This window comes from Neophocaena asiaeorientalis, unplaced genomic scaffold, assembly GCF_003031525.2.
Source record: "Neophocaena asiaeorientalis asiaeorientalis breed wild unplaced genomic scaffold, Neophocaena_asiaeorientalis_V1.1 scaffold248, whole genome shotgun sequence".
Lineage (NCBI taxonomy): Eukaryota > Metazoa > Chordata > Mammalia > Artiodactyla > Phocoenidae > Neophocaena > Neophocaena asiaeorientalis.
The window spans coordinates 310,401-337,986 of record NW_020185320.1 but is presented as its reverse complement, the minus strand read 5'-3'; the positions used below and the strand labels follow the sequence as shown (position 1 = coordinate 337,986).

Genomic DNA, 27,586 nt, shown 5'->3' with positions numbered 1-27,586 from the left:
GAGGACTACAGCTCCCAGAAGGCAACGCTCCGCTCCCTTGACTCCTGCTTCCTTAGCCGGCCGGGAGTTGTAGTTTACAAGAGAGCGCCTTGGAACCGAGTTTTACGCACTCGTCAACATAGACTGGGCGGAACAGGCCTCTCCTCCATCCGGATCCTCCCGTTTTCCGCAGCCTTCCGATTCATTAGCCTAATCTTTGTGCTTGGCTGGGCGGGAATCCGTGGCTGGTCGGCCGGCGAGGCGCTCTAGGCCGAGCGGCTTTCGTCTCTATGACCCCAGGAGGCGGTCCCCGGTGTCCTACGCAGCGCGCGCGAAGGGGGCGCGCGTCAGTTCCGCGCGGTGCTGTCGGGGAACCATGGCTCCTCAGAGAGGTGAGGCCGGGGGCTGCTGGGACCGGGGACTTGGGACTCCGCGGAGGGCGGTGGCGAGCGGGCGTCAGCGCTGGTCTGCACCTGTCGGTGGCCGGCCATCCTCCGCGCCCGCGGGGCTCTGAGGCCCAGGGGCCAGGCCGGGGCGTCGGGCAGCAGGAGTTTGTGTTGAGCCGCTCTCGGGCTTGAGCGCGCGCCGCCGCAGCTCCTGGCAGTGCGGGGCAGCCAGCCTGCCACTGCAGCTGCCTTCCCCGCGGCGTACTCCGCGCTGGACAGTTCGGCAGCCCGAAACTGCAACTGCCTCGACGAGTTGGCAGTGGGTGGGAACCGAATTCAGACAGACCCGGCGAGGGGCCGGGGCGCAGGTGCGGGGCTGGAGACGCATCACCCAGCGGGAGGCAGGACCGGTTTCTATATTGGCCGGGGTCACCGCGGCTGCTGTCTCCGCTGCGGCTCCTGCCCTAGGATGCACAGAGGCATAAGGGCATGCTCCGGGTGCAGAGCCTAAGCAGCGGCTGACCCACGTAACAGCCACTAAAAACATCATTGGGGTATTAAAATAGCATTGCAGGCGTAACGAGGTGGAGAAAGCAGTCGTTAACAGAGTTACTTCCAAGGAGAATGTTGTATGTTGTTAGAAGGAATACTTTGATATTTTGCCGGAGGGGTGGGTTGAGATCCACTCCCCCGCCCCCTTCCCCAGGGCTAGCACATTAGAGTAATACTGTTTGATGACTAATTGCCATTTCGTGAGGGTGAGTCTGATTAACTCCGCAGCACTTCTGCTTTGCTGAGTCCGGTAAGTAAGTAAGGACGAGAGCTGAATTTCTGAATGGTAGAGCAGTAGCTAGGAGAGGTTGGGCAACACCCAGATTCTTTCTCCACCCTTCTTTCGTAGAGCTCTTGGCTTTACCTCTGAATAAAGTTGAGCAAATATTTAAAGAATAGCTTTTTGCATGGGTACCAAATTATTTTCTTGTTTGAAGAGGCCACGTTTATTATTCAGGCCCTGCCCAGGAGGTACTGTCTGTAGTTGCATATGCTTCTCTTATTTGCTTCTCAAGCCCAACCTTAAGTCTTTCTGTAGCAACACAGGAAGTAAAGGGAAAAAAGTAGAATTGTTTTGATAACTGACATAAAATGGGAACAGCGAGATTATTGGTGAAGGCAAGTTGAGAATTACATAAGTCGAATCATTATCTGAAATAGTTGCCACAATTTACACTTTTAGGTTTACTGCCAATACATATTTGCTGTGCCTGGGTCATGTTATAAATCTTATGCCCACTAGAAATGTGTAACACAAAATTGCAGCTTCCTGAGCTTCCTGATATTCACAAATCACAAAGGATTTATTTATCTGGGACTTAATGAATTTCCAAGTTCTTAGGTGTTACAAATAATGTCTCCTCTAAAATATAGTGAAGTATAACTGAGCAGAAGATTTAACTCCACACTGTAAATTTCATTTGGGGGGCATTTTCCACACAAAAACAGATACTGTGTGGGAGCTAATGGGAACTTTGTGAGAAGGAGAAAACAGTACTGATGTGCCAGTGTGCCCACTCAACAATGCAGTTGAGTTGTGGACTTTTTTTTTTTTCCTCGTGGCGGAGCCTCTGGGCATGTGGGGTGGAACCCACGCCCCCTGCAGTGGAAGTGTGAAGTGTTAACCACTGGCCCACCTGGGAAGTCCCTGTATGGACTTTTGATATTACCCTGAAAAAAAACTGAAATTGCTAATAATTGAACTTTCATATTGGAGAATTAATGACTGGAGTGAAAAGACATTTTGATCTAATGGTAAGCTGAAATTAGAGAAAATAATGCTTAAAAAAGCATTAAGTATTTTTTAAAAGTTTATTATATGTTTTAAAAGTGGTATTCTATACCAAAGCCCTATACGTTATACAAATATCTAAACTTACTTGTTTATGCTTCTATTTCCATCAGTAGTTATTTTCAAGAATATCATCTATATTCCCATTAATCACGATTCTAAGAGGTGTACTTTCAAAGTGTTAAACATTCACTATGTTGTTTTGGAATCAGGAACCTATATAAGAGCTAAAATAAAGTAGTTTTTAGTTTGGCGATCCTAACATATCTTATTTATGAAAGTATTGATAATCTAGGATATGGGCTGGTAAACTTTTTCTGTTAACGGCTGATGGTCTCAGTCATAACTACTCATCCTGCTGTTGCCCGGCAAAAAAAGTAGCCATAGATAGTTCAGAAACAAATGAGCGTAGTTGTGTTCCAGTAAAACGTTTTTTATGGACACTGAATCTGAATGTCCTATAATTTTCACACATCCCAAAAGATTAACGAAAAACTTTTTTCCAACCGTTTAAAAGTGTAAAACTATTCTCAGCTTGCAGGTCATATAAAAATGAGAGGAAATGTAGGTTGCTCACCCCCGATCAAGAAGATGGGAAATGCTTTCTCCTGTTTATTTTTTAAGCTTTACATTTCCTCCTGTGTAGGAAAGTTTTAGAGCAAGCAAAGTATTATAGTAATCTCCTTCAATCCCTTTTACATTAACATTGCTTTTTGGGTCCTCGGATCTATTGGAAAGAAAGTTTAGGCAGAGAAGCTCTATTTCTTCTATTTTACCATATTACTTTTCAGTTAAGACCTAATGTAATTTAAAAAATCTGCCTGAAATTTACAAATAATTCTTTAATTCACCCAGGGAAAAATATTTATATTGAATAATCTGTTTCCTAGTGAGTTTCTACCTTACCATATAACTTATTTGAAACTCCTATTTTATTTTCCTGTGCAAGTCACCTTTGAGTTGTGGTTAGGCTCCCAGAGCGGTGAACAAAAGTGTACGTAGGGGTAATGTAGTTACAGTAGCAGCCCAGAGTTACCCCCTGTCCCTCTGGTTCTTAACCCAGGTTGTCAAAGTATGGCCTGTTGGTCAAACCCAGCCTATCACTTGTTTTTGTATGGCCTATCAGCTAAGAATGTTTTTTACAGGTGAATGTTTGTAATTAATCTGATGGATCCCTAACTTTGAAGACCAATGAAGCAAAATATTACCCACCCACCCCATAGAACTCTCTTCTTCTCAATACTGTAAAGCATTGTACTCAATAATTATTATATTTTGAATTTTTCCAATTAAATATAAATTAAACGTGAAAGTATATTTTCTCTCTTGTCACCTAAGTACCTACATGATATCCTTGATTTTGCCTTGTGGCCTAAAAAACCTAAAATATTTACTCTTGGCCCTTTACAGAAAAAAATTTGCTGATCCCTGTTTAACATGTGCCTGAGATTTGAAAGAAGGTTACAGGTAGCTAGGGATGAGAGAGGTGTGAAGTGGGTAAAGAAAGTAGGCATAGTTCGAGCATTAGATGGTGGTAGTCTCAGAGCAGGGCTGGGAGTATGGAAGGAGCCCTGGTACACCGGTGCTTGTGGTTTTATTGAAGGTGTTGGACCGGCCCTGGCACCTGAGTGATGGCTGCTGCTCAGATATACTTGCAAGGAGTTCTTAAATTGAGTGTTCATAAGTTGTGTATATTTCCTGGATTTCAAGTTTTACAGAACTTCATTCTTAATACTCTTTTTTATGGTGTTATGAATTATCTTTCTTATAATGCTATGAAATGAGAGGCTGGATGTAATTTGTTTTTTATTATGATGAAGTTCTATATTATTTTATCACTCCATTATTCCTTTTGTTTTCTTTCTGCTGTCTCTCTATTTAGAACATACATTGCAGTAATCGTTTTCATCTTGCTTTTGTGTTTTGCTTTCACAAGTATGAATTATAAAGATATATAAAGTATGTGATTTATAACATCCTATACTAGAGTTAGTTATGCCACGTAACCTTGCACTTAAGCCCTCCCCAGGAACAAAATCTGTGCCTAACCAGTTGATACTTAAAGTCAGCTGTGTTTTGTGTGTGTATGTTTGTTTCTGTTCATGTAGTTGGAAAATATTGTTTTGAAATAAATTTTTAAACGTATTTTGTGCTTGAAATTGGAAGGCATTTTGAGGTATAACACTGCTTAACTTTTACATACATAATATTGTCTACTAAATAATATCTTTGTTGCACGTATTTTCCAGAAAATGTCAATTTATTATTCAAGTTATACTGCTTGGCAGTGATGACCCTGGTGGCTGCAACTTACACCATAGCTTTAAGATACACAAGGACATCAGACAAAGAACTCTACTTTTCAACCACAGCCGTGTGTATCACAGAAGTTATAAAGTTATTGCTAAGTGTGGGAATTTTAGCTAAGTGAGTATAAATACTTTTTAGTGTGTTATTAATTTTTTACTCAGTTATGTTCTTTATCAGAAGATTCAAGCTACATCTTTGTATGTTTGATTGCTTTAGAGCAGTCTTCCTCAACTCAGGACAGTTTTGCTCCCTCGGAGATATTATTTTGGTTGACCCAACTTGGGGGATGCTACTGGCATCAAGTAGGTGGAGACCAAGGGTGCTGATAAATGTCCTACAATGTCCTGTCCTCCAGGACAGCACTCCATAACAAAGAATTACCCAGCCCCACATATTAGTAGTGCCAAAGTTGAAGAATTCCACCCTAAAGCAGGGGTTAGCAAACTGTGGCCCATTGGCCAAATCCAGTTTGCTGCTTATTTTTGTTGCAACAGAGACAGTATGTTGGCTCACAGAGCCTAGACTATTTACGATTTGGTTCTTACAGGAAACATTTGCTGACTTCTGTTGTAGAGGAATATTATGATAATAATAGTTATCATTTCTTTTTTTTTAAAGGGCTTCAAATGCTTGGCTTATTTATTTACATTTATTTATTTATTTGTATTATTTATTAATTTTAATTTATTTATTATTTATCTATTTATTTATTATTGATTGATTGGTGGCTGGGTTGGGTCTTCATTTCTGTGCAAGGGCTTTCTCTAGTTGTGGCAAGCGGGGGCCACTCTTCATCACAGTGCGCGGGCCTCTCACTATCGCGGCCTCTCTTGTTGCGGAGCACAGGCTTCAGACGTGCAGGCTTGGTAGTTGTGGCTCACGGGCCTAGTTGCTCCGCAGCATGTGGGATCTTCCCAGACCAGGGCTCGAACCCGTGTCCCCTGCATTAGCAGGCAGATTCTCAACCACTGCGCCACCAGGGAAGCCCTAGTTAACACTTCTTGAGTGTTTCCTGTATTAAGTGTTAGGCACTGTGCTAAGTGCTTTTCATTAGTTATCTCATTTAATCTTATATATTTTTTAGGTTAAGTACTATAATTACCCCTATTTTATCTATACAGCATCTGAGGTTCCTCCCTTGCTATACTTTTACTATGTGGCAGCACTGGGTTTTGTATCAGTAACATCCTACAAAAATCGTTTTAGCCAAGGATGCAGTATAAGAGAGGGTTAAGAATAGGGGCTTTGGAGTGAGACAGACCTAATTTTAGTCCTAGACTCATTGGGATTATGACTTTCCACGTATTCCTTAACTTCTCTGAGCTTTAGTTTCTTCATTTCTTCCTAAAGTTTATGTTATAAGTCTTCAGTCTTGCCCATAAGCCCAATAGTTTTATGCTTGTCTGTTTTCATTTCCCACATTATATTATTCATAGACTGGAATACTTTGTCTGATAAAACTCAGATGACTTTGTCACCACCAATAAAGAAATATATGCAGTGAGTTTATGGGGCTGAAAAGGGAAATTCTAGACACTGAGTCTATAAAACTAGGGGTCAGAGTCCATTCAAGACAGGAAAACAGCCATAGTCTGTGGATGAGAGAAAAACAGCAACAAGAGACAAGAGAAAATGAAACAAGAGGAGGTGAGCTTTGGGTTATGTTGTATAGTTTCTTCATTTCTTAATTGGAGAAAATAGGGTTGTGAGAATTAAATAAAATCTGGTAGGAAATTACTTGGGGAACGATTTATGAGATGGGGACCCATCTGGGTCATGTGGGCGGGTGAATTCATCTAGGTTTCAAGATGTGGGCTGGTGAGAGTGGGAAGTAGTGAGGAATAGCATGTATGTAGGTTTAAATTACATTTAAACACTTCAAAATTTCATTTAACAAATATTTATTAAGTGATTTCTGTGTGACAGTTTTATCATAGGTGCTGGATATACAGGTATGAATGAAGTAGATATGGTTTCTGCTTGCTTGGAACTTAGTGGAAGAGACAGAAAATGAACTAGTAAACTTCTGGGTCATGTGGGCGGGTGAATTCATCTAGGTTTCAAGATGTGGGCTGGTGAGAGTGGGAAGTAGTGAGGAATAGCATGTATGTAGGTTTAAATTACATTTAAACACTTCAAAATTTCATTTAACAAATATTTATTAAGTGATTTCTGTGTGACAGTTTTATCATAGGTGCTGGATATACAGGTATGAATGAAGTAGATATGGTTTCTGCTTGCTTGGAACTTAGTTTCAGTGGAAGAGACAGAAAATGAACTAGTAAACACACATTATTACAAATAACCATCAGAAAAAAATACTCTAAAACTGGCTTGGGGAAGGAGGAAAGAACAGAAAATAACTTGAGACTTGATGGTGGAAAGCTTTAATAGAAAATTTGTGTTTAAAATTTATCTTGTAGGCAGAGATACTGTGGCAACCTAACTTGTTAGGTTGCAAGTAGGGTAAAACCTCAGACCTTTCACAGCTTTTTACTTAACAAGATCCATTTTCAAGGAAATTTGGCTTCCACTATTCTGCATAATGTCAGGTAAAGGAGGGGCTTTATTGTACCTTTAAAACTTTAAAAGGCAGTGTTCCAAAGGAAAAAATCTGCTTGAAGCTCTAGAACAACATCCATATAACAATTTAAGCGTTAATAAATTAATAAAAACTTAGGGCTTAACTTCTTTTAAAACAAAAATGGCGGTATTGGAAAAAGGGGAATAGGGGAACACATTTCTTCTTCTTATTCCCCAGCTTCCTTAGGGAGAAAAAATTATGACCCAGGAATGAAATAGGGCTGTCAAGCATGAAATCAGCTGTTTTAAAGTGTAAGATCAGATCATGGTTTTGTTGTTTCGTAACTGTTAAGACTTTTTAAAAACCAATGTGCAGAAAAGCAGTGAGGCCTTTGGTTTAACTCAGCAGTTGGGCTAGTGTCCTGCTAACCTGTCTGCATGACTTTTTGTTTTATTTTGATGCTTTTTCAGCTTTGCATTGCTTGCTATTCTTAAGTTATTCAGTGTTATGGATATGGTCAGTTGTAGTTTGTTTTGTGGAAACGTTTTTGGAAATTATATCAAAATATTAATGAAAGCAGAAAAGTTTCCAAGAGTTCACCAGACAAGTCCCAATAATGGTGTTGAAATAGCAACAGTGTGGAAAACTAAATACTGTACTTCATCATCATGATTATCACCAGTGATCACTTACTGTGTATGTCACCTGCCTAGTGTAGAGGCTCTTTTATGAACATGTACCTGCAGAGTACACAAGACCGGGGACAATCAGGACAAAGTAAAGTATTATGACACAGAGTTTTGGTGGTTGGCATTTGACACTACATGGCTAACAAGAATTTGGCTGTGAAGAAGAATCATTTAAAACACAGCGAGTTTCCAAGTGGAAAAAGCACTTGGAAAATCATAAAGCATGAAAGAAGTGAAATGCATTTGAAATTACTGGATTTTAAAGCAAATGTAATTTTTATGGAGAAACATGTTGGCAAATTATCATGTTCTTATTCAAAACACATTGGTAGAATGGAATACCTGCTATTCATAACAAGAAAACATTTTATTTCTTGGAGCAAAGGGGTTACTTTTAAGAGGGCATCTGTGAAAAAATGTTAATCTCTTGGAATGATAAAGAGTGATAGAGAAAGGAGAATTATTTTACCCATGAGGTCACAGGTTGATAGCTACGGAATGAAATAAAAGGATATCGTGATTGCATCTTCAGCTTCTTCAGCAATATGTCATGAGACAATCGTTAATGAAACTAAAGCATAGCTGTGTGGGAAACATACCCAGTGAAAATGTTGAGGGCTTCCTCTCTGAGGAAGTTACGTTTAAACCCAGACCTGAAGATTGAATGGAAGTTGGGCAAGAGAAGAGCAGAGAGAAGGTAAAGAGAACAGTGTGTTTGAAGAACAACAAATCAGTGTATCTGGAGTGCTGTGAGAGGGGAGTGGGGCTAAGATGAAGCAGGAGAGGTCGGCAGGGTATCAAGAGTAATCCTATGGGCCTGTAAAGGATTTTGGATTTTATCTCAAGTGCATTGAAAATCACTGAATGGTTTAAATCAGGGACTAACATGGTGACCCACATTACTTTGAGTTACTTTGTTGATCTATAGATTCTACTTCTAGAACATAACTCAAATCCATTACCTTCATCACCTGCTCTGTCATCATGGCCACAATCCCTGGGCTCTAATAAGCTCCCTTGGTGATGGGTTTGGTGACTGTTGATTCTTACTATCTCAGTAGTTACCACGGACACTGAATTACTGAATACTGAACTTTTGCTCCTAGAGGAAATACAGGGATAGGTTCCTGTGAGCCTCTGGTCACAACATTTTCATCAACTGATCACTATATAACCATGTTTCTGTTTAAAGACACCTTATTTAGTATGTATTGTTGACTCATTAGCATTGAACTGAGGGCCAACAGCACTATTAATCATGCCTGCACAAAGCTTATCTAACATGTATTTTCTCCATAAGGCACATCACAGCTTTCTTGCACTAAGGGACACTAGGCAGCACTTTAGCACTATTGCTATAATATATAATGTTATAAGTTGAAATTGCCTTAGAAAAATCAAAGAATAATGCTTCTTAGGGGCACAATTATGAAAAATGAATTTTTGAAAACCTAATGAGCAGATATCTAACTTCTTTTCTTTAGAAAGCAAGTAACTACACTCTGGAATACTAGCTGTTAATCACTGTCAAAATATGTAAAGTGCCAAACATCCTCTTTTAAGATTGCAGCAACTAAGTTTGCTGCCTTCAGACATTCAGGATTGTTGCTGTTGAGAATGGCAGGCTGCCAGAGAGTGAAGGTGTTAAGGAAACATTCTTCCCCGTCTCCCCTTAAAAACAGGTGAGGGAAACATGCAGGTAAACACAGCTAATTTTCATTTCATTCTCGTGCCACTGCTTTAGCCTTAGCTATTATTTCATCTTCTACGATGAGAAATCTTAGGTTGAGGGAAGTTTTCATTTGCCAGAGGTACCTAGAAAGTGATTGGCAGTGATAGGATTTGAAGGCAAGTTCCCTGATTTCTAATTTTCAAATTATAAGTATTTTAGAACAAAATAATTGAGCTGTTTTGTGATTAGCTAGGGCAAAGATAAGCATTTAGTAGCATTGTTAGACATTTCAGTAATTGCAATAATTTTATTTTTTGTTTTTTCTCTTAAGTTTTTATTTCCAAATGTTAAATTTTACCATATTCTTTTTTTTTTTTTTCGGTACGCGGGCCTCTCACTGTTGTGGCCTCTCCCGTTGCGGAGCACAGGCTCTGGACGCGCAGGCTCAGCGGCCATGGCTTACGGGCCCAGCCGCTTCGCAGCTTGTGGGATCTTCCCGGACCGGGACACAAACCCACGTCCCCTGCAGCGGCAGGCGGACTCTCAACCACTGCGCCACCAGGGAAGCCCTAAATTTTACCATATTCTTGATTGCAATGTATTTGTGTGGTGTATATTGTTTTTATGTTTTGAGAGCAAGTTTTACACAAGATGCCCCTTTGTCCCTAAATTCTTCAGTGCCTATTTTCTAAAAACAAGGACATTCTCTTACATAATAACAGAATATCAAAATTGACACATTAGTATTGATACAATACTGTTATCTAATTCATAGACCTTAGATAATTGTGTTGCCTACTGATGTCCTTTAACAGTAAAATAATCATCCTTTACAGTAGTATTATATCTCTAGCTGCCTTTAATCTGAGACAGTTCCTCCATCTTTTTTTCTTGTCTTTGACATTGTTGAAGAGCATAGTCCATTTAATTTGTAGAATGTCCCACAGTTTATGTTTATTGATTGCTTTCTTATGATTAAATTTAGGGTTTTGGTCAGGAATATCACGGAAATGATGTGTCCTTCTCAGTGCAGTATATCACGAAGCACATAATATCCATTTGCCCCATTACTGGTGATTTAACTTTGATTCCTTGATTAAGGTAGTGCCTGCCAGGTCTCTCCAGATAAAGTTACCAATTTTCTCTTTGTAACTATTAAGTATCATGTGGAGAGAATCTTTGAAACTAGGTACATATCCTCTTTCTCATCATTTTTATTGTCCTTTGATGTTGCCAAATGGTAATTTCCCAGTTCCATCATTCCCTATACATTTATTGGTTGGCATTCTACTCTAAGAAACTTTCCCTTCTCTCCCTCTTCCTCTCTCTCCCCCCTACCTGTCCTTCTCCCTCTCAGTGTAGATTCATGGATTATTTTATTATATTTGCTGGAATCCATTATTATCATTTATTTCGATGCTCAAATTGTCCCAGATTTGGACAGTGGGATCATCTTCAAGGTTCCTCCTGTTTCTTTTCTTTTCTTTTTCACTTACATATTTTCATCAATCTTTGAGCAGTTTCTTTTTAGCATAGCAAGATGTTCAAAGCTTATCTTATACTTTCCCTGCCCCAATCCCAAAATCATACATTTCTCTAAGAAGCTTTGTTCCTTTTTTCCCAAAATGGTATTTAGAAACCAGAATCTAGACATGAGGTGTGCACATTGCTACTGGGGGTATCATAACTTCTGGGCCCTTTCAATAGCGAGAGCTAGGTAACATGTATGTGTATACATACATACCTGTCTGTTTCTCTGTTTCTGTATATATATGTTTGTGTATACAACTATGAGTAATATATTGTTTGATACCTGCAATTCTGATCCAGTACCACAGAGTTCATTGCAACTTTTCCCTTTTCCAGTGGTGGTGAGTTTGACTTCCATTATCCTCAGGATATTTACTTGTTTGCTCAGTCCTAGAATACATAATAAGTAGACTCAGAACTTCTAAGATACAGCTGTGAAAAAGCAAACCTACTAACTAAAGTTCAGTATTTGTATGTAGTTTTTTTTTTGCCTTTAGTTTTAGAGCATATAGTAAAAAGACTGTGTTTTAAAATACTTGGGTTAGTTCTCTTTTTCTCCTTCCGTGTAATTTTGGTATTCATTAAAAAAACTGACAGGGTTGTTTTTTCTTTTTTTGGTTTCTGTTTGTAATTAATTTGGAGTTTTCTGCCATCCTTGTTGATTTTACTTACAATTTCTAGTAATCTTTGGAATATGAAATTATACTTGTTTCAGTCAAAAGTTAATTTAGAACTGCAAGGAAAAAAAGGGGAGTGTGGGGAAGAATTAATGAATGGCTACTTTATTTTGATAAATAAGGTTTAAGGTTTATACAGTCTGATTGGGGAGTTTGATTACATGCATTGTGTGTGCATACAGTTTACACTGCTTTGCTTTTTAACTTTTTTTTCACTTAAATGTTTTATCTTAGAGATGATTCCATGTCTGTACATAGAAATCTGTCTCACTCTTTTTAAGAGCTGTGTGGTATTCCACTATATGGATGTATCACATACACCAGTTTCTACTGATGGGCATTTGGGTGTGTCCAGTCTTCTGCTACTACAAAACAAAGATGTAATAATTATCTTTTTGTATACACTGCTGTGTACATGTATAATTTCATCAGACCACTTTTATATCGAAAAGGAAATTAATAAATCCTATTTTTGGGGAGGGGAGCAGCTTAGCAGTTGGATGTTGCAAAAGCTTTATATGTGGGTAAGTTATTTTTTAAGTATTTGACTAAGTTACCAATTTCTAAGTTATAATTCCAGTTGAAACATCAAACAGTACATTTAAAAATATTTTAGTTTTTCATAAAATAATTACTATAACAATTCACAGGAAAATTGCTAGTTAGCTGTATGCTTTACTAAACCGTCATAGCTGTTAAAATTGATACTTTTGATTTAAGTCTGTCATTTGTGATGTGAAAAGGAAATGAAAACACTGTGTGTTGTCTTAGAACAAAGTCAACTTTTTATTGTTTGCTATCTACCACAGCCTGTAAAGACTAAAGAAACCTAGAAGGAGGTGTAAATGTACATACACTTTGGGTGTGTTTCGTAATAAACCAAATGCATCTTAAATCTTTGTACTACTTATCCAGATAAGACTGGAGAAAATTATTTTACTGTTTCATAGTATTATCTAGAATAATGAACGAAGCTCTCAGATACCTATGTCATAGATTATCCAGCCCTATTCTGTTTTTCTTGCTGAGTTTACATTTTGACTGCCTCTTTGTACTCAATGCTATAAGGGGTTTAGGGTCATGGGGAGGAAGTAAAAGTCATGTACCTCATATGATGGGTATTTTTGTCCTCAAATGACCTCATTATTGGTTTTTAAACCTAGCTTCCCAAAATCTTTTATGCGAGTTAATTTTAATTAACTTTGCAGATGATAAGAAATTTGTAAGGGAAATTTAGATTTCTTAAACTCATGAGTAACTTCTGCTGTATTATTCCATTTTGCACAGTGCCTTGGTAACCTAGCCAAGGATTTCAGGCCTCCTAGTAGTTCTCCTCAGATCAGGAGCTGGAAGAATGAGGCCTACTTTTGACCACACATAGATCAGAAAGAATTGGTTTCAGCTGGTTGATAGGAAATTTAGGGGGGGCTGCAGCAGCGGAATCTCTCTGCAGTCAACATGGAGCTTCAGCATTCCTTGAGGTAACAACAGGTTGCACATGGATTCTATTCCAGTGATAAAAATCAAAGAGTAAATTTAATGGGACAGACTATATCTAAAAAAATTAGTGTATGCTTTTTGATTATACACGTTTTCTCTTATCTCACAATGTCATTTATATAATTAAATTCAATAAATTTGTTTTTAACAAAAGGTACTCATTAAAGTGCTTGGGATTTGATTTCCAGAAAATATCAGAGCAGGAAAATGGAAGAAAAAGTGGTCTTTGGTTTTTATGTTTTTTTAGTAATCAGAGAACACTATTCAAGGCTGTAGTATATTTAGAATTGATCATTTATCTTTGTCTACTTAACAGTAAAACAAAAGGATAGATGATTACTAGTGTTTTCTGGAAGATATATTGCTATTACTTTTTTGACTTTAGTGAGTAAAACTGTAAGTTTTAGAGCTGTATTCTTATTAAATATATTAAATTAAGCAAGATTTAATCTAATACCGAAATAATTTATCTCCTCCTTTAAAACTTTCTGTGTGGTAACATTCCCCTATATTCTTTCTTATACCTCCTAAATCTCTTTATTTTACTTTCTAATATCATTAATTATTTTGAGCTTTTGTTTTCTTTTACAATTTCTTTTAGCATTCTCTGCTATTTTTTGCAACTTATTTCAAAATATCTTGTTATAATTATATAATATTGATATAATTCTAAGGTACCATGGTGAAGCTTGAGCTTTCCAGTAGTTAGCATTCTGGTATACCTTGGCTTCTCTAATATCTACATTAGAGAAGGGAGCAGAAAAAGATAGTAAAGTCCTCCTGGCAGTGGAGAAGTAATAGTTCCTAAGTATCCAATAAAAAGGATATAGCCAGAAGAGCCAAAGACCTGAAGGTTAATCTGGACACACCATACTCTACTCATTTTTCATGTTGAAGGAAAGGAGTACTCAGATTGGCTGGTGATGTCTCACAGGCCCTTCATTTGATGTGAAAGCTGAAAAGTATGGGAGAAGAGATAAAAGTGACAGGGAGAAAAGGGACCTCAACAGCCTTGATTATTGGTACAGCCATGGTTAATAGAAGAAGCTGTTAGATCCTTAAGCAGCCTGTATTCTAGCAAAGAGAGCCAGTGATAAAGAGATCAACTCTGTTCTCTGGATAGGCAGAAATTCATTTGATACCATTGAGGGTTTAGAGTATCTCTAAGGAGTGGAGGTAAGATGGCATTGCCCATAGCTAGGGATTAGGGAAGGGATAAGTGGCTACTAAACTAGAGCTTGAGGAATCGTATGTGGGAGATAAATGGACATGGAAGGAGGTGGACTGTGAAAGATGGGTACAAACAGGTACCTCTCAGTAGTTCTTTAGGGAGCCACTCTGAAGATACATTAGTATAGAAGTCAGCATTTTGGAAGGGCATTAAGTAATGATACAGTAAAAGCAGTGTCCTGTACTTCACACAGCCTGTAAGATTTATGTCTCTGCCATCATGTTTCCTAGTGAGAATTATGACAATAAAGAAAATGTTCAATTATATCACCTTTTTAAAATGGTTCTTTGAGTTGGACCTCTGTGATTCTTCTTTTTAATTTTAATCTTTTTTCTCTTCAATTTTATAATTGAGGGAAAACTTTGAGAAATTATTCTTTATACTCTTTTAAGAGGTGGAGGATTATATAGAACATCTAAGATTTGTGTTAAAAAAAAGAATGGTAAATGTTTAAAGGGCCAACCTTCAGCTATCTGGAAAACTCTACAATGCAGACTTTCCCAGTAATCTTCTGGTATTCTCTCCCTCTTCTGCATGGAGTGTAGAGTCGCCCTCCAGGCTGTGTGCATTACTTTTCAGCATGTAGCTTTGGCAGCAAAGTACGGTCTGTAACTAAGAAGGGCATCTTTTGTTTCTGTGGCCTAGGCCAAATTTCCTGTCTTAATTATTTTCTTGGGGGCTGGAGTGTTCTACAGTGGATAAGGCATGGGTAGTTAATTAGACATTATGGACTCTTTGCTCCTTCTCAGAACTTGGGTAATTAATTTTGCACTATTTAAATATGAAAATATCCGATTAGTGACTGTTGATTCTAATGTTAACCCAAAATATAGAGGCTCACTGTGAGTTGAAATAGCTCCATCTTCCCAACGAAGTATTATGGTCCTTTTAAGGATCTTGTGAGGGGCAGTTAGGAGCCTTTTGATGGTAGCACTTTTTTTTGGTGTTAATGCTTATAAAAGTGTTCTTTGATTTGTATTTTCAGGAAATAAATGAGCTGATTTACAACAGGGGGAAATATGAGCCAGATTAGCTAGTTCCTCCTGAGGAACAATAAGAATACTTAAGAGCATGCATCAATCAATATGCACTCAAGTAGTAAGCTTTATGTATGTTCCAGGTACAGTTTACCTTACTGATATTAGCAAATTATTCAGATTTCCTGCAAAATTATACAGATACATACTTGAATTTTATGAGAATATGCTTATTTAAAGATTTATTGTCTGCCATATTGCACAAACACGGAATTAATTTACAAATAATATTGACCTGCATTACTCAGTTCCTATCCCAAGTAACTTCTATAACTACTAACGCTTTTTTCTTTTGTTTGCAATTAAAATCTATTGTAATTTTAAAAATTAAAAAATACATATGCAACCTGATTAATCTAAAAAATAATCTGGGTGAACTTGATGCAATGGCAGTTAAAGTGGCAGGGATTAAATTAATTTTTTATAGGTAATATCGGCAATTCTGGTTTCCTGGTACTCTCATTGTTTAATATACTCAAAAGCCCCTGAAACTTTGACCAGAGGGTGAGGGTGGTAAACCTAATTGTCATATTTTCCCAAATGAAGATTGTAGTTGTTTTTCTTTTATGGGGATGCATTGCTGGTTTGCTTCTTTTAATGAATCTAAAGTCAGTTAAAAATTCTAGAAATAAGTATCAGTGAACGTAACACAATGTAGCTATCCTATGTGTGACAGTATCTAATAGAAAGGATGATCTTTCATTTTCTTCCTCATCCCTTCTCATTTCCCCTTTTTGTTTTCAAAGAGAAACTGGTAGTCTGGGTAGATTCAAGGCATCTTTAAGAGAAAATGTCTTGGGGAGCCCCAAGGAACTGATGAAGTTGAGCGTGCCTTCCTTAGTGTATGCTGTGCAGAACAACATGGCTTTCCTGGCTCTCAGCAATCTGGATGCAGCAGTATACCAGGTAGGTGAAGTAGACGATAATGGCAGGCGCAAAATCTTAAAAAATGTTTTCACGGTGAAAAGATGTTTTACTAACCCTTTATCAGACTATTGAATATTTTTCTCTACAGCTGTGTTCATATCAGAAATAATACATTTGTGTCAGAGTCTAATGTTAACCGAGCTGATGAGTTCATTGTTTGTTGGTAGGTGACGTACCAGTTGAAGATTCCTTGTACTGCTCTATGTACCGTTCTAATGTTAAACAGGACGCTCAGCAGGTTACAGTGGATTTCAGTTTTTATGCTGTGTGGAGGAGTCGTCCTCGTACAGTGGAGACCAGCCCAGGCCACAGGCGTCGTGGTAAGAAGCTAAGTGCTCACTGTAGCTAAACGGGAACTTTCCAGAGCCCTGAGCACTCCACACAGTCACACGGAAAAGAATGGAGCATGATTCATAGCCTCTGCCATATAGATACGCCTTTTTCCCCTTAGGGTGATGTTATTGTCAAGGAGAGTAATATCTCCGGGCTTCCTTTTTGAGAAGGAAGAATATGCATAAACTATGTTAGAGATGGATGGTATCTCAAAACTCCATATAATGCAACTCCTTTGTTTTATGGATAACAGAATTGAAGTCCAAAGAGGTGAAGTCACGTACCCAGAGTTGCACAGTTAACAGCTAACCTATAACTCAGTTGTGCCAACTTCCACACAGTGTCTGTGTTCACAACTTCTAGGCCTCTTTTAGGCATTTTCTCAGAAATACTGGGCAGAGTTTTCCCCATCTAATTTTCATGTTCTCCCGCAACTCACAACATTTTTTATCATTTTGCACATACATCCACTGTCAGCAATGGGTCTTACAGAATAGTGTTCTTCCCAATAACTGGTAACTACAATAGGGCAAAAAGTGCCTTTACTTGTAACTTTTAGTTGAAGAGTTAAATGTTAAGGTACATACCTGATTTTTTTTTTTTTAATATATTGTATGCTTTAATTGGTTATTTTCCCAAAGAGAAGTAGGAAGTGGAACTACAGTAAAGGACCTGAAGGTCAGGAGCTTCCCTCTGCAACTGCACACTCTAACGCTTAGCAGATGACGGACCACGGTGCTCTTAGGAGTATAATGCAGCTGGGGATGTATGCAGAGCTTGTGAAAGTAGAAAGCTCCTTTTTAGGTAGTTACTTTCTGGCCTGGTGGAAGAGTTTTTTCCCCCAGAAAGTGAGTTTTAAATTAATATGTATTGTCTTTACATGATGTTTAAACGTGCTCATATTCTCGGTGACATTTCAAAACACTGATCAACTATGCACTGCACGTATAACTGAGATGCAGAACTGTAAAGAATTTGTTTGGGAAGTAAGGCAAACACTTAAAAGCTAAATATGAACTTCCAGTAACACCCTACACCTTTAGAAAAGGGTCACCTCACCTAGGTAATATGTGTGAAAAGCTTAGTAAGCTTAGTATTTTACTTTTGGAGCACTCTAGAAAGTTCTTTCATATTTTAAACAGAATGTAGCTTCCTGTAACTGCCTCTCATTGTTCCTTGTTCTTGTCAGAGTAACTCAGATCCCTGCTAACTCCATAGGATGAGCCTTTGAATGTTTGAGAACAATGTTGCATCTCCACCCTCCCTGTCTTTTCTTCTCTCCCACTGAGACAACCTTGTTGTTTCTTTCTATAATATGGCTTCTGGAGACTTTATGATCCCTGGCTCGTGCCCCAGTATTGCCTCGTATTTCTTTTCTAGGTGCATTTATCCGTTCTTTTTCCTCAGTGTGTCCTAAAAGTTCACGCTCTCTCCAGACAATGACTGAGTGGTGTGAGGTGTAGTTCGCTAATTGCCTCCTTTATTCTGAATACCAGCGACTTGTTAAATCAGCATAAGGTTATATTAGGTTTTTTTTTGGCTGGAGGAGGCTATCCATTATATAACTGATTATACAACCACATGTAGCTGTTTCACACGAATACAGTTTGTCTCAGATGTGTTTTGTGCCGCGGGCTTCTTCTAAACCAAAATGCAAAATGTGTTTATATTTATTAAGCCCATCTTATTAGCTTTGGGTTATTGTTCGAGCCTTTGAGGACTTTCCAGTCCTTATCCATTATTAGCTTTTTCTTTGAATGTTATGCTTTCTACAGATTTGACACCTATGTCTTCTGGGTCTTCTCTGAAAATTTTAGACAGGACAGGACCAGAGTTCTGTGGCCATACTTCTAGACTCTCTTTAGCTTGACTTTTTTTTTTTCTTTTTCCTTGCTTAAGAAACATTCTCTCTCACAGTTTTTATGGGTCAGGAATTAGAGGGTGCCTGAGCTGGCCTCTTTTAGATATTCTGGCTTGAGGTCTCTCATAAGGTTGCAGTCAAGATATCAGCTAGGGCTGCAGTCAACTGAAGACTTGCCTAGGCCTGGAGGATCTGTTTCTAGGATGGCTTATTCATATGCCTGGCTAGTTGATATTGGTTGTTGGTCTAGCTTGGTTTTATTCTGTTAATTAGCACTTTGCAATATGAGCACTCACTCAGCTGTGAATAGAACTACTGTTATCCTCACTACATTTCTCTGGCTTGTTCACAAAAATATTATGCAAATCTGTCAGATTTCTTGCTAAACATTATCTCTATGGAATTCCCCTCAGCACTTACACTAGGAATTCTTTCAGTAAGAAAATTTGGTAAGTCGTATTCTTATGGAAGCCAACCATTTTCTTGTGATGACCGTTATACTCTTGATGGTTTCTTCAAAAGTTCTCCAAGTCACCTGTTGTAGCATTTCGCTGGTATTCAGTAATAACAACAGCTGCAGTCACGTGTCACACTGGATACTAGCAGTGTTCTAAGCGCTTTACATACATTAATTCACTTATGCTCACAGCCACCATACAAGGCATGTATTTTTATTTCCATTTTCTTATGAGGAAACTGATAGGCAAAGAAGGCTAGCAATGGCTCAACCTTGCTTGTATCCAGGCAGCATGGCTCCAGAGCCTGTGCTCTTGGTGAGTGTACTGGGCCGCCTTACAGGTCTCAAGCCGCTGTTTATAATTTCTGCAGCTTTTCTTTCCCTCTGCCTTTTTGAAAATCAGGACAGTATTTGCCCAATGCAAATTTTCTGGCATAGCTTATATGCCCTATTATTCTTCAGAGATAACAGTGATCGGTACCTTGATTTGCTACTATTCTTGGTCAAGATACTTCTGAATTTATTTAGGTAGGTGTTCTCACAACAGCAAACCAATGTCTTGGACTTCGGTTCCCATTCATTCAAAGTCATTATTCACAGAGAAAATGGAAACTAGGTTTGGGTAACTCTTATTTTCTTGCTATCTAACAGCATGTCATCTAGCCAAAGAAGCATACTCTTTTCTTCCTAAACTAAACATACTTTTAAAGGCCTTCTTTAAAGTTTGCAAGCCTCCATTTACAGTTTTCAGTTTTTTGATACTAAAACTCCTGGTTCGTTCCTCTTGGTTTTGTGTACTGTCGTTTTTTTTTTTTTTTTTAGTGTTCCTATGAGAATTCATTGAAGATGCCCTTAATTAGTAACACTGATTTCTTTCTTCACTGTTCATTAGAATCTCATTCTTAAGAAACTCTTACCCTATTAACCCATCTTCCCACTAGCTATGGAATTGTTTTAGGTTTTTGAATTTGAGTTATTCAGGACTGGAGCTCAAGTCTCTTAACTATGTTGTTTGGCTATTGCTCATGCTAAAACGACATGGTTGCCATTTTCCTAGGTTTCCATCACTTCCCCTTCACCCAGCAGTTTCTTTCTTCTTTTGGCTGCATTGGGTCTTTGCTGTGCCTGGGCTTTCTCTAAGTTGCGGCAGGCGGGGTCTACTCTTCTTGCAATGTGCGGGCTTCTCATTGCGGTGGCTTCTCTTGTTGTGGAGCACGGGCCCCAGGCATGTGGGCTTCAGTAGTTGTGGTGCACGGGCTTAGTTGCTCCGCGGCATGTGGGATCTTCCTGGACCAGGGATTGAACCCGTGTCCCCTGCATTGGCAGGCGGATTCTTAACCACTGCGCCACCAGGGAAGTCCCACCCAGCAGTTTCTTATCAGTCAGAATTAAGTCCAGAGAAGCAGTGTCTATCACCATTTTTCCTAACTGTAGAGATTAAACTGGCAGAAAAGCAACCAGGAATTTGTCAGACACTATCTTTAGTAGCTTGAGCTTCCAAGCAGTTGTTGGGATAGATGAAATCTCACACCGTTATTTTTTCTCCTCTGTATGCTGGCCTTGTAGATTGTATTAGGAAATCATCCATGTTTATCAGTTGTAGTCTATAGTAGTGGTTCTCAAACTTTAGTGTACATCAGACTCAACGGGAAGGTTAAACAGATTTCTGGGCCCCATCCCCATAGTTTATGATTCAGTAGGTCTGGGGAGGGGCCTGTCAATTTTCATTTCTAACAAGTTCCCAGGTGATGATGCTGCAGTTGGTCCCGGGACCATACTTTGAGAACCGTTAGTCCATAATATCTTCTATTTCTCCTTTTATCTTCATGCAGACATTTTAGAGCAAGCTCTCTCTCTCAGGTACTTAACATCAAGTAATACTGTCCTTCTCTCAGGCTTATCTATTTTGAACAAGGTATGTGCTTGTCATATTACAGACATGTGTCTCAACCCTTTAGTTTCAGTGTTGCCACTGAGATAACATTTATCTCTGAGGAAAGACTGATGAAAGCTCCTGATGGTTAGTTTAGGGAAGAGGAAATACAGTTGAAACAATAGGTTGGGGGCCCATATACCTGCATCTGTTAGCAAAGTATTATGATTATATATATGTGTCAATCTCTCCCATCCATGAACTATTTAAGAATCAAAGCTGTGTATCATCTTCACCTTTAATCATTTAGAATATGAAACAGTATATCTGGTACACAGATGGCATGCTATTAATATTTGATAAAAATTCAGTGAAGTAGGAAATCTTACATGTCATTACTCCATCCTGTAGGTGATAGGGAATAAATTAAACAAGTCAAACTGCTACCATTTCCATGCTTGATCCTATAAGAGCTTGAGTTGTGGTGGCAGAAGTTAAAATAAAGAGGCGGGCTGACTGCACAGTTCTGTGCTTGGGTGCCCATTGTTATTAGGAAGTAGGCACACATATCAAGCGTTTACTCTGGCTATAATTTGAGGGATAGGTTTTTAACTTAAGTACTTTGGTTTACCTCTGGGATGGCCTTTTGTTTGGTCCTGTCTTATTCTATAGAATAGCCATGTCTGATATGGCACATACTTTCAGCAGAACTATAAACAGATTTTTGTATTCATTTGTTTGTTCTCTTGGATGAATTCTATTTACTAGTCGCTAAAAATGACTTCTAAAACATTACTATTGCAGGTGGAACAGAATCCATTATTAGGGTTTGGTGCTATAGCTGTTGCTGTATTGTGCTCAGGATTTGCAGGTAAGTCATAAAAGTATTTTATTCTGTTGTTAAATTTTTAAAAAAAATCAGACTTTAAATAGGGATTGACTTTATCTTGCTTTATCAAACTCAACTTTATTCCTATTAAAGCTTATCTTCTTACTTAATAGCTATATAGTTTTATGTCAGCTGTTTTTCCAGTAAGCATGTGGTAGTGTTTAACACAGTTTAGACCTCAGTCCTTATTCATCTTTGCAGTTATCTAAGAATGTATTTCTGTCATCCTTGAATATCCCCGGTCCAGCCAAGATCCCCCAAATAAATTAAAAAATGGAGGAAGTTAGCCATCAGAAAGCTCAAGTACCTCTTTCTATTTTCCTGGCACTGGCACTATCCTCAGGTTCGATTCTGCTGCTTTAGGTTGTTAGTTACTAGCTCAGTATCTGTATTTCCCTGGTAACCTCAAGTTCTTCCTCTGCTTCAACAGATTAGGAATTATGGAGTAGGGAGGAAAGGGGGGTGATCACTAAGAAAACCTAATACCCAGAAGTAACAGCCAAAAGGGGAGGGAAGAATCAAAATCACTACCATCAAATAAATGTGGAAGTCTGGACTCATATATGTAGGGACAGGCTATCCTTCACTGAATCAAGAAGAGAAAGTATGAATGTTAAATGCAATGAAAGAAATGTTTTAGAAATGGTTCCAACAGAGAAGAAACTGAAAGTAAAGAGTATATTAGTTATAGCCATACATCTTTATTATTTATCTTTATTTTGCTATATCAAGAGTTAGTACTGGGCTTCCCTGGTGGCTCAGTGGTTGAGAGTCCGCCTGCCGATGCGGGGGACACGGGTTCGTGCCCCAGTCCGGGAAGATCCCACATGCCGCGGAGCGGCTGGGCCCGTGAGCCATGGCCGCTGAGCCTGCGCGTCCGGAGCCTGTGCTCTGCAACAGGAGAGACCACAACAGTGAGAGGCCCGCGTACCGCAAAAAAAAAAAAAAAAAGTTAGTACTCTATTTTTGACTAAGGAAGTATTTTTCACCTCTGTATCTAGTCATTTGATAAGAGGGGAAAATCTAAATTTAGGAATATACTTAATGATAGAATCATGCTAAACTTTTATTCTTAGGAAACAACAAATTAGAAACAAAAATTGGGTTACCCCCCAAATAATATACTACTTGATTTTTAGCACTGTTTTGAACAGTAAAATGTTTGTGTCCAACAGTCTATTTACCATAAGGTGTGTATTCTCAATACACAGTTGAGGAAATGGTACGTGGTTTAATATCCCTCTATGCTTGGAGTAACTGAGAACTGAATAGTTAAATGGTTTCCCAATAGTTAAATGGTTTTCCCAGATAGGAAAATCAAAAATAGAAATAGGAATAGCTATTATATGTTTGTTCCCATTCTCTGGCTCTTTCCAACATAGGTTCATCAAAAACAATCTTGGTTTTCATTTGAATTTTTAGTTGATTAGTACTTTAGTGGCAATTCCTAAGCCTCTAATTAACAGTGTTTATAACAAAAATCTTTAATGTCTTTGCTAAACATGCATTCATTTTCAGTATAAAACTTACAGCTGTGCTATGTGATTTTTGTGGGTGGGGTGGGGACACATGTGCGCTTTTGGAGCACCTAAAAAAGTGTCGGATCCTCACCCCCAGAAAAATGCACATAGACACAAAACATTATCTAGTTAGGGAGTTCACAGTCCTTCTGACATTGTGGGTGAACTTGGTCTGTAGACCCCTGCTTTAAAGGAAAATGGCTTCACTGAGCAAGTTCTATTTAAATTTTATTTTGGTTGTGTAACTCAGAAAAAATCCTAAGTGGTGATTATATAGGTTATTTTGCAAAGTTGGGAGTATTCATACTAGGCAGATATTATAGGGGTATGTTTAAGATAATTGACTCTAATAGTATATAGTGTTCCAGCTGACCAAAGCAAGCCTTTTAGTGGCATTAAGTGAGCTTTTGTGATCTATCTCACTGCTATAATAAAGGCGGAAACTATTAATAGTAATATAAGGGTCTCCTGTTAAATGTGGGTTTTTAGAAAGCTCCCTCTTGGTTATTAATTCTACATGCTCTGTAAAAATACAAATTGGTAATGTTCGGTATGCCGTGCGTCACAACCAACATAATATAAATCTGCATTTAATTAATGTAAAATGTATGTTCCACAAATCATATACTTTATTTAGAATAATAACCCAAAAATATGATAATATAAAGACAAAGACATTTTAGATTAATTTCTAATATCTATTTCATATTTGCATGCTTAATTTTCTTTCAGGAGTGTATTTTGAAAAAGTTTTAAAGAGTTCAGACACTTCCCTTTGGGTGAGAAACATTCAAATGTATCTATCAGGGATTGTTGTGACATTAGTTGGCGTCTACTTGTCAGATGGAGCTGAAATTAAAGAAAAAGGATTTTTCTATGGTTACACATATTATGTCTGGCTTGTCATCTGTAAGTATCAAGGAATTAAAGGTTCTGGGTAGATCTCCCCCCCCACCCTTTTTCCTCAAGTTAGATGTCCATTTTAAGCCTTTATAGCATTTTGAAATTGTTCCTTTGATACTGTGAATACCAGTTTGAAGATGTAATTTTGGTTTTATTGACTTACTTTTGTGGCAAAGCTATCCCAAAGCAGTTTTGCCTTCACAATCAAACGTATCTAATGTATTAGCAATAAATGTGTACAGTTTAGCAGTAGACTACATAGCCCTTTGGGCATCTGAAAAACAATGTTGTTTTGTAGGAACTATGACTCCTAGTACAAAATCTCTCAGATGGCTGCTTCTAAGGAAAATAGTATTTTCCTAGGTAAATTAGTATGGCATCTCTGGGGGTGAAAACTGCCTCACCATCATAGAATGTTTCATTTATTTGAGTGTTAAGATTTTCTTTCTTTCTGTATGTGAGTTCTTGCTAGTGTTGGAGGCCTCTACACTTCTGTTGTGGTCAAGTACACAGACAACATCATGAAAGGCTTTTCTGCAGCAGCAGCCATTGTCCTTTCTACCATTGCTTCAGTGATGCTGTTTGGATTACAGATAAGTATGTCTTAGTTTGTACTGTAAGTTTTTAACATGGAAGAGCTTCTCACTTCCTTGGTTCATTTCATCTTTCATTAAATATGGCAGTTGCTTGTAGAGTTTACAGAAATTCCTAGTTTTGTTACAATTTATCCTACAGGCACAGCAGTTCATAGTTGTGTGGAATGTGTGTCCACAGTACTTAGGTTGTTTAAATGGTTCTAGAGCTGAAAGTGAGCGGGCTACTCAGTAGAAAGAGTGTTTCTGCAGACAAAGTCTCCCTCGTTAATTTCCGCAGTGGAATTAGAATAAACTTGGCTTTTTATTCTGAGGTAAGAACAGAAAACTTCTTTCATTTCCTCCTTAGTTTGTACCTTCCTGTTTTAGACTTGGATATAAACTGGTTTTGAAACTACAATCCAAATCTAAATTTTCTCTTTAATAAAGCTATTTGTTTCATTTAATATGTAATTAATACAAAATTCATTACTATAGCTGGCATTCTAGGACCGCCTTTATGCTGGTCCTTCTAATATAATTTTCCCTAGCCATATCCACCATTAGTTGGCTTCTGAATTATTTAAGCAGTGATATTGACTTAACATTTCCTGGTGTTTTTATGGTGTGATAATTTTCTTTACTGATCAGTTATACCATAAACTAATACATGAGAAAAATCTGTCAAATATCAACATTAAGTAAAAGAAACAGATCTGGCCTATATTTACAATTGACTTGTTACAAATGCAAATAGAAGAATACCAACCTTGTAGAAATCTTAGAAAAAAATTTGATAGTTTGGTTCAAATCTTGCTTGTACCATTTATTAGTTGTAAAACCTTGGGGAAGTTACTTAACCCACGTCTCAGTTTCTTTGTTTGTAAAATGGGAATGATAATAACATCTATCTTGTAGGGTTGTTTTAGGCAAAGTGCTTAGAACAGTGCCTGGCACATAGTAGGTAGGTATTCTGTATAAAGCCAACTACTTACCATTTCAGTAACAGATATTTCTAGGCCCTCCTTCTGATGTTTTTCTTACCTGATTTGTGTGAACTTTCACTTGTAGTTCTGATCCATCCTTATGCTCAACAAATCCTATGCCTGTGCTCCTAAAGAATATTTGGAAACAGTATAAATGCTTTATTGGTCAGTGTCCTTAGAATGTCTTAGCAATCTTAAGTTTCCTATTTAGATTTAATTTACCCTCTTCCCCTTTTTGGAAGGCAAAGCTAGTCTTTTCTAGTTAGGGATGAACTAAAAGTCATAGCTCGATGTTGTTTCTCTGCATGACATTTTTAAAGCTATTAAGACTGTGCCATTGTACTCCACATAGAATATTGTTTAGTTTTGACATAAGGATTTATTTATATGATGCCTATTTGTCAAGTTAGGGCAAGTTGTAATTCAGTTGTGTCCAGATTTTCAGGATTACGATAAAAAAAAAGATGTTAGCAGAAAATGGAATTTTACTCATTAAATCACCACCTCATCTCCTATTCAGAAATCTTCAATGGTTTGAATCATTGGTCACCTAACTCTTTGAATTTTGCTCAACTGCCTTTTTACTCTACTAACCTTAACTTTCACAGGTTTCTAGTTATCATGGAAAATCCTTATTCCACTGCGTTTTCTTTCAGTCAGCATATAGGGATGTTAGTATGTTCTTTGTCAGTGGTCCAGGACAGTCATACTTGCGTTCTTGAAAAGTATGTAGTCAGTGATTGTCACTCCCTTGATTTCACTACCTTTTCTGGTGAGTGGGGTGGGGGTGGAGCTAGAATTGATGACCTTTCTAAACCTTACTATCATCGTATAGGACACAAATTTATTTTCCATGTAATCTGATAGTGTAAACCCACAATTGAAAGTCTTCAAAATTTTAAAGTAATCATTGTTACATAGTTTTAAGAACACAAATACAGATTCCTTTTTTTTTTTCTTTTCAGCACTCACCTTTGCTCTGGGTACTCTTCTTGTATGTGTTTCTATATATCTCTATGGATTACCCAGACAAGACACTACATCCATCCAACAAGGAGAACCAGCTTCAAAAGAGAGAGTCAGTGGTGTGTGATTTTAGCCTCAAAAGAAATTCCTACTAAGACTAAACCATTTGCATTAAACTAGAGCCTTAAGTCAATCCCAGAAGGTAGCTTAAAAAAAACAATCAAAAACTGTGTCGCATAAGCATTAAGAAGAAAGCTATGTGAGTGTATTGCTACAGAGATTTAATGTGGCCTGTTTGGAATCAACCTGTTTTGTTTTAGAGTGAAGGATTTTTATTATTGTATATATAGTGTACATATAAAGTATGGAGATGATGTGGTATTAAAAAAAATCATGCAAGGCTACAATATTTAATTAACAAGGTTTGGGATTATGTTAAGGGTTAAAGTGCCAAAGCCATTTCTGTACTAACTGTTCTCTTGTGCAGGTACCAGGGGAGAAGGGTGACCCGTCCTTATTCTCCAGTGCATGTACAGTATTTGGTCCCAGCAGCAGTAAAGACCTAGCTCTTTTCTTACAAAAGAGAGGCAAAAACAAGACAGGCTAGTTCAGAAACAAACTGAATATATAACTTCTCAAACTGAATCTATTTCATAACTCAGACAATGATTTCTGGGTGGTGACTGAGTACTCCTCTAAAGTGCTGTATTTGTGCCATTCATTGTCTGGATTCACATTTCTTTGCTCTTAGATGATATACTTTTCTTCAAAAAATATTTCTAATGTCACTTTTGTACTTTTTTTTATGAAGTATGTTTAACTGTTGAGCTCAATAATTTGTGAAATTTCAGTGTATTTTTAAAAAAATTTCTATAATGTTATGGGAAAATTCAGCAATAAACTTAATTTATTTATATGAAA

The 27,586-nt window shown here is 37.9% G+C and overlaps 1 protein-coding gene across 3 annotated transcripts; it reads left to right on the top strand.

The window, feature by feature from the left end:
* Positions 1–334: 334 nt before the first annotated feature.
* SLC35A1 (solute carrier family 35 member A1) lies at positions 335–27,586 on the top strand. 3 transcript variants are annotated; one of them, XM_024733719.1, is made up of 8 exons: positions 335–371; positions 4,458–4,635; positions 16,125–16,284; positions 16,473–16,625; positions 21,634–21,700; positions 23,971–24,147; positions 24,604–24,738; positions 26,665–27,586. In XM_024733719.1, exons 1-8 carry the CDS (start codon positions 356–358, stop codon positions 26,790–26,792), a joined length of 1,014 nt encoding a protein of 337 aa, XP_024589487.1. In that variant the 5' UTR covers positions 335–355; the 3' UTR covers positions 26,793–27,586. The 3 variants fall into 3 exon arrangements, with proteins under 3 accessions (XP_024589487.1, XP_024589489.1, XP_024589488.1); XM_024733721.1 differs by lacking the exon at positions 4,458–4,635 and having other exon boundaries at positions 341–371; positions 26,665–26,822; XM_024733720.1 differs by lacking the exons at positions 335–371; positions 4,458–4,635 and adding an exon at positions 13,822–15,461 and having other exon boundaries at positions 26,665–26,822.

What these genes read in the sequence shown, in the direction of transcription:
- SLC35A1 (XM_024733719.1), top strand. An exon ending in CCCAGGCCACAGGCGTCGTG is followed by an intron (nt 16,626 to 21,633) that starts GTAAGAAGCTAA and finishes TTACTATTGCAG; the next exon opens with GTGGAACAGAATCCATTATT. An exon ending in ATTGTGCTCAGGATTTGCAG is followed by an intron (nt 21,701 to 23,970) that starts GTAAGTCATAAA and finishes ATTTTCTTTCAG; the next exon opens with GAGTGTATTTTGAAAAAGTT.